Source organism: Erpetoichthys calabaricus, chromosome 10 (assembly GCF_900747795.2).
Source record: "Erpetoichthys calabaricus chromosome 10, fErpCal1.3, whole genome shotgun sequence".
Lineage (NCBI taxonomy): Eukaryota > Metazoa > Chordata > Cladistia > Polypteriformes > Polypteridae > Erpetoichthys > Erpetoichthys calabaricus.
The window spans coordinates 169,639,963-169,654,739 of NC_041403.2; the positions used below are offsets into that span (position 1 = coordinate 169,639,963).

At 47.1% G+C, this 14,777-nt stretch overlaps 3 protein-coding genes across 11 annotated transcripts in view; all 3 read left to right on the top strand.

Annotated features, from left to right (window-relative positions):
• agbl4 (AGBL carboxypeptidase 4) overlaps nucleotides 1-2,022 on the top strand; it is a 460,603-nt gene extending 458,581 nt beyond the window's left edge. Inside the window, exon 13 of the mRNA XM_028812463.2 lies at nucleotides 1,705-2,022. Within this exon, the coding sequence (XP_028668296.1) occupies nucleotides 1,705-1,804 (100 nt within the window). The 3' untranslated portion in view covers nucleotides 1,805-2,022. The remainder of the gene's footprint in view (nucleotides 1-1,704) is intronic.
• The window catches only part of bend5 (BEN domain containing 5), a 308,697-nt gene that overhangs the window by 140,888 nt on the left and 153,032 nt on the right, over nucleotides 1-14,777 (top strand). The window lies entirely within an intron of this gene.
• The window catches only part of spata6 (spermatogenesis associated 6), a 195,853-nt gene continuing 189,320 nt past the window's right edge, over nucleotides 8,245-14,777 (top strand). For 8 of the 9 annotated variants that reach the window (XM_051933165.1, XM_051933163.1, XM_051933161.1 and 5 more), the window contains exons 1-6: nucleotides 8,245-8,391; nucleotides 9,953-10,090; nucleotides 10,418-10,466; nucleotides 10,547-10,588; nucleotides 10,676-10,800; nucleotides 14,168-14,251. In XM_051933165.1, the coding sequence (XP_051789125.1) occupies nucleotides 8,344-8,391; nucleotides 9,953-10,090; nucleotides 10,418-10,466; nucleotides 10,547-10,588; nucleotides 10,676-10,800; nucleotides 14,168-14,251 (486 nt within the window). In that variant the 5' untranslated portion in view covers nucleotides 8,245-8,343. The remainder of the gene's footprint in view (nucleotides 8,392-9,952; nucleotides 10,091-10,417; nucleotides 10,467-10,546; nucleotides 10,589-10,675; nucleotides 10,801-14,167; nucleotides 14,252-14,777) is intronic. The other variant, XM_051933168.1, reaches the window with a different exon arrangement.

Here is a 14,777-nt window from a genome sequence, read left to right on the forward strand (position 1 = left end):
CGAAAACAAAAATATGAACACAGCAAAGAAATGCGTCAGTCTAGCGGTGGAAATAAAGCCGACGGTGGGCCGATGTTGGCTCGTGCACGTCCAGTGCCGATATTCTTAAAACGTGTGCAGAGAGCAGGATTTGAGCCCCTAGCGCCGTGCCAGCTTTGCATTCGTAGGTCAGAGCACTGCTGGGCTTTGTTTGACTTTGGGATGGCCACGAAGCTCCTGCTCAGTCCAGGGAGCGGGCCTGTCATTCACGACTACTGGGATTAGGAGACACGCTGGTGACGTAAAACAGTAAGACACGTCACTTCATTTCTTTGCATGGACACTTTGGTGTTCTCACACAAGGACGTCCCGTCCACCTTAACAGGCCTGGGGGACGCACTCCCCCTTAAAGGACTTAGCCTGGCACCGCTCACAAGTCAAAGCGATGCACAAGACGCTGCCCATCAAATCCCCTCTGACCTACAACTGGTGCGGGGGAGTGAGAGGTCAACGAGCGCATTGGGCCACTTCAAGGGACGCAGTGACACGGGTGGGAGAAGACTTAACTGAACTGGCCCACTTGTGGGGTCAAAGGGGCGGGCATGATTAGCCCACCATGAGCCGAGCGGGTAAAAGGTCAAAAGGTTTCAGAATTCGACTGATTATGACATTGGCGGGACGCCTTCTCTGTCACTGCCTGTGACCAACCACAGGACAAACAGTAAAAGGAATGAGCTGGGGGCCGTCACAGGTAAGACCACCTGACTGGGCTCACGCCGGCTAGAAGACGTCTTTGGAGGGCTGAGCACAGATCCAATGGCACGTGTCAGTACTCAAAGGTCCCCTTCATCACAGAGGGGCTTGGGCAGCAGACGGGTGTGGGCAGGTTTGGGGACAATGACATTTAATGTCAGTAAATGTGAGACTTGAGTACACAACAGGGGGGGGGGTGGTCTGTCCACCTTGTGAGTAGAAGCCATTATATAGCGCCTTGACGTGAGGAGGTTCTGCTCCAGCTGGTGTGGCCTCAGCTGGAGTCCTGGCTGCAGTTCTGGTCTCCGTAAGGACACAGCAGCACTTGAGGGTCCGGAGGAGGGTGACGAGGACAATCGCAGGACTGCAGGGGGTGAGTTAGGAGGAAGATGAAAAGAGCTGATGAAGAGGAGACCTGACTGAGGAGTGCAGAGTGATGACTTTAAAACGAGTCAGTAAGGACCTGTGTGCAGACATACAGGTGGTCTGTCGTGTTGCAGTCCGAGGGGCTTCAGTTTCACATCATTTACGCCATTTTGAAATTCTTTTTTTTTCTCATCCCTTATGTGATGTTTTTGACTTTAAATTCTCTTTTAAATCATTCGCTTCTTTCCCAGAACCACTTTGTTCTTTCCTCAAACGGCCCAATCGTGTGGCTTTGCTGCCGTGATGCGTTAGGGGGCGGGCCTTTGGGAGGTTGTGACCCGTGACTAACAAAGCAAAGGTTAAAGGTCGGTCCCCTCCCACTCAAACAGAGCGTTGTGTGTCTTTGATTGGCATTCTCAGTTTGCTTCTTCCATTTGGGTGCCACCTCAGAGTTTGGTGAACGATGAGGACATCCTGGTCACCTCCATGTACTCCGACTCGCCTTTCCTCGTGTCATGTCTGTGCCGCCGCCCGCGGTCCTTGACGATGTCCACGTCTCCTGCCGTTTTCTGTGGCGCCTCACGCCGTTTCTCTTTCTCTCCACAGCAGTCTGCACACTCTGGCCGGCGGGAGGCAAACGCAGGAACACGGGAGCCGCAGTGTCCAGGAGGGCAGCAAATTTGAGAGACGGAAGAACATTCGTTAACGGGAGTGTGAGTCGGCCCCCCGTCAACACTTCTGGAGTCGGCCGCCCACTGCTGTGCTCCACTTGTCCTGCCTTGGCGTTTCCTTGTCCTTGTAATAATCCGGAGACGTGGAGGCCACACGTTCATAAGCTTCTTCAGTTTCATAACCCATGAGTGTCCAGAAGACAAAGCCCCCTGTATTGGACTTTAACATTAAACAGCACAGTGATGGCCACCACTGCTCTGTGTGTTTTCTTTGATGAGCAGAAATGCGTGCCAGGCGGGTGCAAACGGGCGGGGGGGGGGGGGGGGGGTTGTGACAGCCACTTCTGGTAGGCCTGGGTGGGCAACATCTCAAAAGAAAACAAGACCACCAGGTGAAAAGTGAAAATCAAATTCACAACTGAGGGCAGAATATCCAAAAGCCAAATCAGCAAATTAAAACTGAGAAACCCACAGAGCATTGAAATAAACCTGAGACCACCACAGCCGCAGCATGGGGGGCAAAATGAAAACGCAACGTGAGTAAGAGACAAATAACTGAAAAACAAGAAGATAACAGAAAGAAGTCTGACATGCTTAGTAACATCAGGCGCAAAGACGGAACAGAAACAGAAGGGAAGAACTACGGGTGAGGGGGGTCACTCTTTGACCCCCCCAGCTGATAGGGTGACCCCATCAAAGAGTGACCCCTGATACTGATAGGGTGACCCCATCAAAGAGTGACCCCTGGACCCCCCAGCTGCTAATGTGACCCCATCAAAGAGTGACCCCTGGGGGGGTCACTCTTTGATGGGGTCACATTAGCAGCTGGGGGGTCCAGGGGGGGGTCACTCTTTGATGGGGTCACCCTATCAGCTGGGGGGGTCAGGAGTCATTATTTATTGGGGTCACCTTAGCAGATGAGGGGGTCCAGGGGTCACTTTTTTAAGAAGTCACCCTATTGGCTGGGGGGGGTCCAGGGGTCACCCTATCAGCTGGGGGGGGGTCAGGAGTCACTCTTTGATGTGCTGTTTGTGTCTCCTTGCCAACTGGAGGTCACTCCTTTGCGGAGGACACTCTGCTGTCACCTTGTCATTCTTTATCTAACATTAGCGTCAGTCCAACACCTGGGGTTCACTCTTTGGCCTGTCATTGCGTGACTCCATAACTAATATAACAGAATAAGAAGGTGAGGAAGTGGACCTTGAGGCCAGATATTGTTCCCACCTCTGTAGCCACCGACCAAGTTGTTCTTGTGTCACTGACACATAAGGGACTGGTCAGTGATGGCACACAAGGGGGCTGGAGAGCAAGATGCCTGCCAGGCAGGGGGGCATCTTTGGCCAGATCCCCCGGGTCAACTTGGCACCAAAGGAGAGAGGAGGAGGAGGAAGAAGAGAGCCATCAGCAACACCACCAAAGCAGCCGAGAAAGCCTCCAGATGGCTGTGGCTCCAGAGACGAGCTCCATGGGGGTGAAGTGGCTGATTTTCTATCTGGTCACAGGCCACAGCTGGATGAGAGTGTATGATGCTGAAAGTCCAACAGTACCTGAGGAACCCAGGAAAATCACTGGCCAGGAGCATTATGGGATACTCAGGTAATAATAATAAAGCATGGCCGGTGGGGACAGTTGGACCCCCAAACCTTCAAAGAGGCCCCAAACTCCTAACTTACCTCAAAACACAAAGCAGCTCCAGCCCTGAAAGTTGGCGTCACTCTCTGTTAAAAACGCCCAAGTAGGAGAGGGGGAACCACCGAAAACCCCTGGCCAAAACTGCAATGCTAAGATCTCCTAATACTTAGAACTAAAGGTGGTCCTGGGTATTTGGCAGCCCCTTGCTAGCTCCAGTCTGTCCCTGGGGTCTCTTTCTTATGCATGTGAGGAGAGTCTCACAAAGCCAGCCCCCCCGGCCCCCTCATACTACAAACGCGGTTCTCTTCACCGTCGACCTAATCTTTATCGCTCACTCCGGATTATTATGTTGTGCTTGCTGAAGTAGAGTAGACATTTAACATCCTAATTATTTATATAATGCAATTCATGCCTGAAGACATATAAATTCTTAATATGTTTCTTCTTATAAGAAAAAAAAATAATTCTTTTGCATTAGCGTTGCTCTCTCGGAGAGGCGCGTCTCCTTCTTCGTGTCTTTCCCAATCTCCAGCACCCAAGAGGCTGCTTAATTGCACAACAAATATCTCGAAATGTGAAGCCCTGCAGTGATGACGGGATACTGTATTCACGATGAAGAAAAATGGACTTGATGTATTTATTAAATACCCAATCCCACAAAGACCGGGGCGGCGAAACGCCTCGCATATCAACGACCTGCTGCTCCCGAGCGGAACCTCGCAATCCGTCTGCGCACCCTCTCCCACATCCATTCATTTCCATTAAAATTAATGTCTTGCAGCCATAAATGATGGTAATTGAGTAATTAGGGAAAGCGATCTGCTAAAATCGCCGTGGCAGCCCCCCGACCAGAGAGACTCGAGCTCCCCCCCCACCATACACAGGGCCGTGGATAAAGAAAATTACGAAGGAAAACAAGTCCTGGTCTCCCGTTTCTTTATGAACACAAATATCTAAACAATCTCTTCTCACAAGGGGATCCTCTTTGCAGTTCTTGGCCACCCTCGTGATAATAACTGCACTCCTCATTAGACGAATTACACATCTCATGAGCGGCCGAGATTTGCTGCCTGCCGGCGAGACTCATTTACTTTCAGCCCTGGAGCTGGGAAGGGATGGCTTTTTTCGGAAAATTGCTAACGCACGCAGGTTTCGAGGGGGGAGAAGATCACCTGAATTTCAAAGTAAGTGCTTGTGTGTGCGACGTGCGCTCTCAGAAGACCCCACAACTTAACAAGACAGCGGTGGAGCGCCCCCTGGACTCATCGAAGAGAGAACCACGGAAGAGCTGGGCACAGAGACTCCAGGAATTGGAAGTGGACTGGAAGCCACTGCAATGGAGCCCGCTCTGGGGTCACAAGATTCACATCTCACCTCGGAACAATTCAGAGCTGGGTTACCCTTTGAACCTTTGTTCATTCGGCTGCTGAAAAGAAAAATCAGAACCTGCTGGCATTTCAAAAGGACCACAAAGAGTCTTATATTACAGCCTGAAGTTAAGTGTATTTTATCTTTGTTTCTTGACTTGTTTTTGGATTATTATTTTTCATATTTTATGTCATTTCTGTTATGTATGTACTTATGTACAGTTTCTTTAAACATCCTAATGTTCCGTGTACTTTCTGGGTGGAGCCCTGGAGGCGGGGACACTCTGACATCACTGCTCATGGGCCCGCCCTCTGGCTATTTAATGTCCTGGGGGGGTGAGCTCAGTCAGCGTTTTCATTCAAGTCAGATGATGTGAAGTCTGGTGATAGATGTGAAAGGCACTATATCATAGATAGATAGACAGCTAGCTAGGGAAGGCGCTATATAAGAAACAAAAAAATGTGAAATACACTACATAAGAGATACAGATAGACAGACATGAAAGGGACTATATGATAGATAGGAATGAAAGGCACTATATATGATAGGTAAAAATGAAAGGTGCTATATATGAGAGATAGATAGACAGGAAAGGCACTATATACAATATAGAGACAGACAGATAGATAGGAAAGGCACTATATATAATATAGAGATAGATAGATAGGAAAGGCACTATATATGATATTGAGACAGATTAGATAGATAGAAAAGGCACTATATATAATGTATTGACAGATGGATAGGAAAGGCACTATATACAATATAGAGTCAGATAGGAAAGGCACTATATATGATATTGAGACAGATAGATAGATAGGAAAGTCACTATATACAATATAGACAGACAGATAGATAGGAAAGGCACTATATATAATATAGAGATAGATAGATAGGAAAGGCACTATATATGATATAGAAACAGACTAGATAGACAGATAGATAGGAAAGGCACTATATACAATATACAGACAGACAGATAGATAGGAAAGACACTATATATAATATAGAGATAGATAGATAGGAAAGGCACTATATATGATATTGAGACAGATAGATAGATAGATAGGAAAGTCACTATATACAATATAGACAGACAGATAGATAGGAAAGGCACTATATATAATATAGAGATAGATAGGAAAGGCACTATATATGATATAGAAACAGACTAGATAGACAGATAGATAGGAAAGGCACTATATACAATATAGAGACAGACAGATAGATAGGAAAGACACTATATATAATATAGAGATAGATAGATAGGAAAGGCACTATATATGATATTGAGACAGATAGATAGGAAAGTCACTATATACAATATAGAGACAGACAGATAGATAGATAGATAGGAAAGGCACTATATACAAAACAGAAAAATGTGAAATGCACTACATAAGAGATACAGATAGACAGATGTGAAAGGCACTATATGATAGATAGATAGGAATGAAAGGTGCTATATATGTGAGATAGATAGATAGGAAAGGCACTATATATGATATAGAGAGAAAGATAGGAAAGGCACAATATATAAAACAGAAAAATGTGAAATGCACAACATAAGAGATACAGACAGATAGATGTGAAAGGCACTATATGATAGATAGAAGGCACTATATATATATAAGAAGATAGGCTGTACAGACACCATATTAAATTGATCAAACACTGATTAGCTTGCTGTAATAATATTATGATAAAATTATGGAATTAAAAATGTAATACATTAAAATTTACTACAAGTTAAAAGTAGTAACAATAAAATCTCAGAAAGTGACCAGTCGGCTAGACTGGGGGAATACAGGTGGGCTGCGATGACAGGCCACTATTGCCTGCACTTGAAGGGACAGGTAGGATTTGTGACGCCCCCTGCAGGAGGACAGCCTGGATGAGATTGTCGCTCAGTGGGACCGGTGGGCTGAGTTGTGGCTCAATAGGACTGGTATGAGGTACGGAGTCGGCTTATCACACTGGTGGAGATGACACATCATGGACGCTGCACTAAGGTACCCACCGATGTAACAAAGAAGCTCAATCTGTCTGCCATTTGCCATCCATGGAAGACAAGGTCACCTGAATTGGCAGCCATTTTCAGACAGAGCCATCTGGTAGTCTAAGCCGGGCGCGCTGATTATTCCCCAGGTTGTATTAATATGATTATTGTACTTTCTTTATCATTGTGGACATAGACATGAATGCAGGTGTGCGTGTCTCTCCTGTCCGTTCCGATCCTCTGGTATCCAGTTGTCTGGGGTTACAGATGTTAGAGAAAGGAGGCCATCTTGAACTGCAGCAGCAGGTGACCCTGACAGTGACCAGGCTGGCGATATTTGGGTGAGGTCCACATAATAAAGAGGACCCTGTCACGACAAACCACTTGTTGTCTGGCGGAGGCCCATTTATGGCTGAGAGTCTGTTGCTATTTGTTCTCGGGGGAATTTGGCTTTTTACAAAAGGTCAATAATACATTTTTAGTTAATAACAATAACCTCTCAAATATATGCCAGAATGGTGAAATGGTCAGGAAGTTAAAAAGAAAGGAAGGCTTGTGATTTGGTTGAAGCTCAAAGGCGCAGTCCCGGCGAGGCATTTCATTCTATAACCGAGTTCTGTGTACACACGGTACACGTTGCATGTTCTTCTTGAACCCTTGACGCCTCCCTATAAACCGCGGGGCGCCCCTCTAAAAAACCCGCAGATCTGAACTTTTGATCACCACGAAGTCCATGATAATTTGATCCGTTTCACGTGTCTATAACGTTTACATCAGCTACCGAAGCTCTGCAGCAAGTGATTTCACCGGGGCAATCCCGATTACTTCTTCTCGTCCATTTGGTTTTGTTTTTTTTTGGTTTTCTACCATTTGCACCGCCCAACCTTCCACACGCCGAGCCCTCCGCCATTTAACCGGATGAGCGTGCCTTCCACGGACGCTGGGCGCGTTAAACGAACGGGCTCCATGACAACCGAGGACGCCAAGCTGCACGGTTACCAAGAGCTGCGCGTTTCCATGCATTCGTTTTCTTTGCGCGTTTTCACGGAGCTCCAGTCTTTGTCATTCAAATGGCTGCATTATTTTCACTTCCTGTTCAGTTATTGATGGCCTCTCGCCTCCCGTCTAGTAACCGGACAGCGGCAAATGGCAGCGATTCAAGTCTGCTGCTCAGCCTGGTTGATTCAATCATGTGCACGTATTTTTATGAAGTCTTAATTCACAGGGCGATAGCTTTATTATGTCTTTGTGCACCCGTTAAAATCATTTTAACACCCCTACGGACGCGTTCTTCTTCCTTTAGTCTAACACATTGCTTGGTCTCTTAGCAGCCCACAGATTGACAGTTGGTCAGCCAATCTACGTCTTTCAAATTTCTACCCTCGCTTCCACTCCGGCACTGGATTGGCCACAAGCATAGTTGCCCGGCCCCCTGGCCTGCTCGCCCCGCCTTCCTCACTGTTTTCTTTCCTTCTTCCTAGTGGGATGGGCTTATTCGGGACTTGCGTGAAACATCGATGTGGGCGGGTATTTTTTTTTTAGGTTCTCCGAGCTGGACCTGGCAACGGTAAAGCAATGGCACCAAAAGTTTTAAAATGTACCGTGGAGCTCGAAATCCAAGCCGTAAGTAGCGCGGACGCCCGCTGTGCTTTAAGAATATGCAGGTGACGTAAATCGCAGGATCCCCGAGGCGTAAAGCTCTGCAAGCAAAGCCAATCTAAAATGTGATTTGTGGTTTTAACTTTTCTGCGAGTGTAATCTGTGACCCGCTCTGCACTAATTTGGTTCTATCTTTTATTTTCAGTATCTTTTCTACGTGGTTAATTTACATTTATTTTAATTGAGTCGCGGCGCTCTTATAGATTTGTTACATTTCATAATAGAACCGGTTGTTTTAAGAAAAAGAGGATGCAAAACGGTCGTTTATGGCTTTCATTTGATTGGCAGCGACTACAACAAATCCGTCACGGCGGTGTGTTAGAGACAGCCAATCCCGTTCGTGCGGGGGCGGGCTCTGGGCGGAAACCCTGAGGACATTCTTTTACGTTCGGCAGTGGGTGAGCGTTACGGTTTGGGAGATTTAATACGGTGTGGTTATCATGCGCTGGGTGCATTTAAACATGGAGTCAAGCACTTCGGTCCTCCTTGTCTGTGTTCTTCTTTCTGATTTCGAGTGCTCGGCCAGTGTACAGAGAGAATGTGGCATTTGCTGCCCGGCAGATTGTGTGACTGCTCCTGTCATTGCGGTTATCGGGGGGACTGCTTTACTTATTCGGGAGGCTTAGAAGGCGGCGCCTTAAGCACCAGGATGGGGCGCCGTCTCTGTGAAGTTTGCTTGTCCTCCTTCGAGCTGTCACACGACTGTCCTTCCTCTGATTGGCACCATAGATTGATTTTTTGAGAGGCTTCTTTCATGGTACTGGTGTTGGCTGTAGGAGCCTGGCACCTATGCCCAGTGCACTCAGGATAAAGAGGCACTTGATGGCCAGATAAGTCAGCTTTTTAAATATTATATAATGGGCCAGCTGCTCATCCGGAAGACAAGACGTCTTGCCAAAGCTGTCCTAACCTTCCATGAGATTATACACTAGCTGGTCATTTATGGAAAAATGTTCTTTTGTGGCACAGCTTTGAAAAATACCCGCACAGTGCCCTCAGGGCCTGGCTGTAGGGTTTCACCGGCAAGTGAGACCTGCTTTTGCTGCCAGCGACTTGTTTTCTGGGGACTGCATGCCCATCCATAAAGCACAGGTGACGCTGTGGCTTCTTTTACTTTTGCCACAGAGATCTGGTGCCATGCGTTTAAAGCACAGGCCCCAGTGGAGTGGTAGGCTTACTGGCCCTGTGATGGATTGGCAGCCCGTCTGAGGACACCGCTGGCACTGCTGGGGTTGGCTCTGGCTCCCCGTGACCCTGAATTGAGACCACTGTGATACTTCATGTGATGAGAAGGCGTGCCTGGGACATCTGGAGGTGGGATGGGGGGCTCCTCAGCTTTTAACGTGGCAGCACATTAGAACGTGCCCTAAGGTGGCGAGTGCTGTCTGTGGGGCTGTGCTTGATTAGAATGGATCAGGCATCTCCAAAAATCAGGAGGGTCAACCGGTGGGGAAATTCTGGCAGCGTAACCTTAGACAACGTGGCTCTGAGCAAACGGACCTTCTCCCTCATGTCCTCTCCTTAGGTCACCTGTCCTGGCGTGGTGCTGATGAACAAGGAAGACGTCTACCTCAGCGTCTGCATCCTGGGCAAATACCTGAAGACCAAGTGTCTGCCTCCGGTCTTTCCAATGGTTTTTCGGGAAAAGATGATTTTCCACAAGGTAGGAGCCGTGCCAGATCGGACAAGTCTGCTTCCGTCCGGGACCCCCGTGTGCTGCAGCGTTGTGTGACCGCTGCTTTGTCACAGGGGCGCTTATTATTTCCGCGGAAGTCCCTGCTCTGGTTGTGTGACGTGCCTGAATGATCCTCCTGCTCTGGGTGCTTGTTAAAGACTGTGGTTTGTGAAAGGCGCTATAAAGTGAATACATTTGTGTGTGTCTCTCTTTTTGTTCTCATTTATTGTAAATGAGCCCCTGTTGGTTCCACCACAGTCTGATCCTGTGTGCCACCCACAATGACAGTCACGTCTCTTCCTGCTTGCATTGCAGGTCTTTGGAGAAGCTGTGGATCCAGGACATGTTGCAGAGCTCTTGGAACGTAAGGAACATCGCGATATTTTAAGAAACTTCTGGGCCCGTTTTTTGTGCCTTAATCTGCCCTCTCCCTCTTTTTTTCAGTTGACACGGCCACCTTTGAACTCATCCAGCTGATACCCCCAGGTACGATACCTCGCCCGCCTTTGTGTGGCCTCGCCCCTTTGGGGTCTCTCGCTCACCTGTTCACGTTTCTTTTCGCTCTGTTCCTAGTGGGTGAGACCCTGGCGGTGCTGGCTGAGAACACCCGCGAGTTCCTGTACCCCGGACCTCGACTGTCCCCCAGCTACGTGGGCTCAAACCGCGACCTGCTGATGAAGCGTGCCATCTCGTTCCCTGTAAGTATCTTTGGAGCAGCCCCTCTCTGCACCCACCGAGCAAATTATTAGGACCCCCGGTACGCCTGTGCCATCATCTCACCTTCCAATCCTGCGGCAGCAGTGTAGACGCCGGTCAGGAGCTTCAGGTCACGTTCACTTCAAACAGCAGAGTGGACAACAAATATCACCTCTGCAATTCTGAGGGTGCGGTGATTGTTGGTGCCAGGCAGGCGTGTTTGGCATTTCCAGGCACAACAGTCTTGAGAGATTAGTCAAGAATGTACAGAAATAGACAGAAACGTCCAGTGAGTGAACAGAAACGCCAGACTGGAAGGGAGACCACTCTGTAGACACCATGTTGAGCAGAAACACGTCATGCCAGATGGGCTACAACTGCTGAAGACCACCTTGGGTGAACAGAAAGCTGAGCCTGCAGTGGGCACTGGATCACCAAAGCTGGAAGAAGGGTCACCTGGTCTGAGGAATCTCGATTTCTGCTGTGAAATTCAGATGGTCGGGTCAGAATTTGGTGCCAAAGGCGTGATGCCATGCCCCCCTACCTGCCTTGTGGCGACAGTTCAGTGTGGAGTGGCACACATTGGGCCTGCTCATACAAAGCGGTGGTTGTCTCTTGAATGCCATGGCCACTCTGAGTGTTGCTGCTGACCTCGTGTGTCCCTTCGTGGTCACATCTTCTAATAAGGCGCCGCAGCACAAAGCAGGCTGGCATCATGGACTTGATGCTGAGGTCAGTGGCCCCCTAGTCACCAGGGGCCTCATGTATAACACCGTGCGTAGAACTCGCACTATAACATGGCGTAAGCACAAAAGCGGGATTGTGCGTACGCACAGAAAAATCCAGATGCAGGAATCTGTGCGCACGCATACTTTCACGTTCTTCCACTACATAAATCCCGATTTGCGTGAAAAGTAACGTACGTGCACGCGCCTGCTGTCCTGCTCCAACTCCTCTGAGAATTACGCCTCTTTGAATATGCAAATCAATATAAATAGCCTTCTGTGAAAAGACAAAGGGAAAAGCACGGGGGAAAATATAAGAATTTCAGCGAATACCAAATGGAGGCAAATGAAAAACGTACTATTTGTTGGTTTAAACAGTGGGATAATAAACAAAAGGAAGCTGATCGAGTGACAGAGTGTCGGAGAAACTCGAAAGCTCAAGTTCACAAAGTCGCACAGTGCCCGAAATAAAAAAGAAATCACATATCAAAGTCGCCGTGAAAAGGTGAGTCGTAGCCCACCATCTGAGTGTCATACAGACAAAAAATAGGCACACAGTGGGGAAAAAAGCACGAAATGTCAACTTTAATCTCGAAATTTCCACTTTAATCACGTAGTTTATTTTGCCATTAAAGTAGAACATCATAAACTTCATCTTAAAATCGTTTAATTTACTAGTTTCTCAAATCCCATTGTAACTAAAGTAGCACATTAAATGCTTTGTTCTGTATTTGATCTTCTGTGTGCTCTGCGTGTGAATCACTACCTACTTCTTAAACTGGCTTTCTCTTTCTCCGACAGGACACAGAATCCATTACATCCATTGATAGTACAGCTCTCTGAATAATTAAAATACTGAGATGTATACGTGATATCTTTTTCATGATGATAGGAGTTAAAGCATGTTATTAAACATGGGAACACGGTGGCGCAGTGCTTGTTCATGTCTCACGCTTGCTGTGCCATGTGCGACCTTCAATTAAATAATTTATTACAGAAGTACTGTCTCTTTCAAACATACTAACCTCCAATTCCTGTCCTTACTTTTCTTTCTCCAAAAACTCAATCGCCACACAATCAGCTCTGTAATAGACGTGAAGCCATCTGTAATCTTAGAACACCGATTCTTCAAAACCTTTAAGGAACATTGAAATATCTTCGTAGTACATGTTTAATTATTCTATCCGTCTATCCTTCCAGTGTCGCGTCAGCACGAGCAAGAATACAACGCAATGCAGGAACAATCCCTGAACTAGCTAGCGCTGCGGCACCGTGTCCTCACGTTTAATTATTAACAATATAGATTATTTAAATGAAGTTAGTTTTATCTGTATAATATAATCAACATATTTTGCTGCATTTCATCTTAAAAATGATATCGTCATCGTATGTAAATACGCGCTTTATAAAGTGGCGCAGGTTGTGTAATATTATAACTGTAGTGTAAGTTTCCAGTGAGGTGATTGTACTTCTAAGTCCAGACAGTTCTACAAGGAGCACTTGATGGACTGATTGAGTGTGTTTAGAGTTCTTGGGATGAAACTGTTTCTGAAACACGAGGTCCGTACAGGGACTAAAGCGTTTGCTGTGGCTGAGGCAGCGTCTGCTTCATGCTGTATACTGATAATTCTCTTTCCAATCAGCTGCTGCTGTGATTCACACTCAGATACAGTGATATAAATACTCCGAGTGGTGCAGTGAGAGTAATATGGAAAAAGATGATCTGCTGTGGCAACCCTTAACGGGGGCAGCTGAAAGAAGAAGAAGATGCAGTGAGCGTAACAACGCTAAAGCAGTTATGTTATTTGGAATACTATGGCTATTCCCTGGACCATTATATATTGCTGCAGGTTAATTACAATCAGATGCATTACGCTAATAAACAATTTGCAGTTAATTTCAGTGTATTTATAAAGCCGCGTCAGGAATGTGGGTCTAAGAAAGAAAGGGTGACATCACAGGAACAGTAGCACTGCTTTGACGCTGAGTGCTGCCAGTCTGCAAAACCGAGTGGAGAAATTGCGTACGCCAGGGCATGAGGTACCGTGGAAAAGTGCGTGGCTTTACGCCAAGTTTAGGTTTTATACATCGCGATTTGAGCGTGGAAACGTTCGTACGCAACATTTCTGTGCGTACGCACCGTTTATACATGAGGCCCCAGATCTGGGGACACCATTGGGATGTGCAGGAACAGGAGGTTCACTGCCAGCAAATCTGCGTGGCACAGTCACGTCAACCTGGACGATGTCTACCAACGTGGCGTGAAGACCTGAGTGGCAGGGGGGGCTCCGTGTGTCTTTGGTTTAATTGTGTTGCTTAGAGAAGTGAAAATCCTCCTGGGCCTTAAAAGAAGACCTCGCAGCACCTGACAAGACTTAGGGGGTCCGATTTAAACCCCACTGAATGGCCGTGACTCAAATAAAAAAGAAATCGATGACATGCACAGGACCAGGTTGACTTTGCCTTCGTTTTTCTGGATAGAAATTGTAGCATTCAACACTGCCATGTCACTGCAGCGGAGCCCTCGTCCTAAGATGGCCGTCCCTGCAGGGTGACGCGGCTGTTGCGTCGTCGTCTTCAAATCGAAGCCCCTCACGGCTTTACGAAAGTATTTATGATGTCCTTTCTTTCTTTGTTTTCAAAGGGAATCGCCCCAAAGCTGGAGTTTTCCACATTCTCCGCCATTGAGGAATGCTCCCTCCAAGAAGGTGACGCGATGATGATGCGGGTAAGGTGCCATCCAGCTGCCGCTTAGCGATGCCCTCTTTGCCAGGCGATGCCACGGGCCCAGCTGATTAGATTTCCATGTGGAAGGTTCAGCTTTTCTTAATCGCGCCTCTGTTTCAACACTTTTGAAAACTTGTACGCTTTTGGCTGTGTGACATCATTTATGGCAATTTAATGGAAGATGTGAGTGTTTAAGACCCTTGATAATGGAGCTTATGGACGTTCCATTAACTGTACAACAGAAATTCAGATTACTGTAGTTAGATAGAAAGATTGAACTTTATTCGTCCCCAGGGGGAAATTTTGGCTTTTTACAGAAGCTCATTAAATAAATTAATAAACACACACACACCAGAATGACTGGAAAGAAAGAAAACATCTGGCTTGGCTGTCACTGTCCCAGTATGGCGCTATACAGGGATATGGCTGTTGGCATAAAACCACCATGACCCCCCACTTCTATTGAATGTCATTCTAGCATAACTGCAAGACCCTCTGCCCCCCACATACCAATATGAGTGATCTAT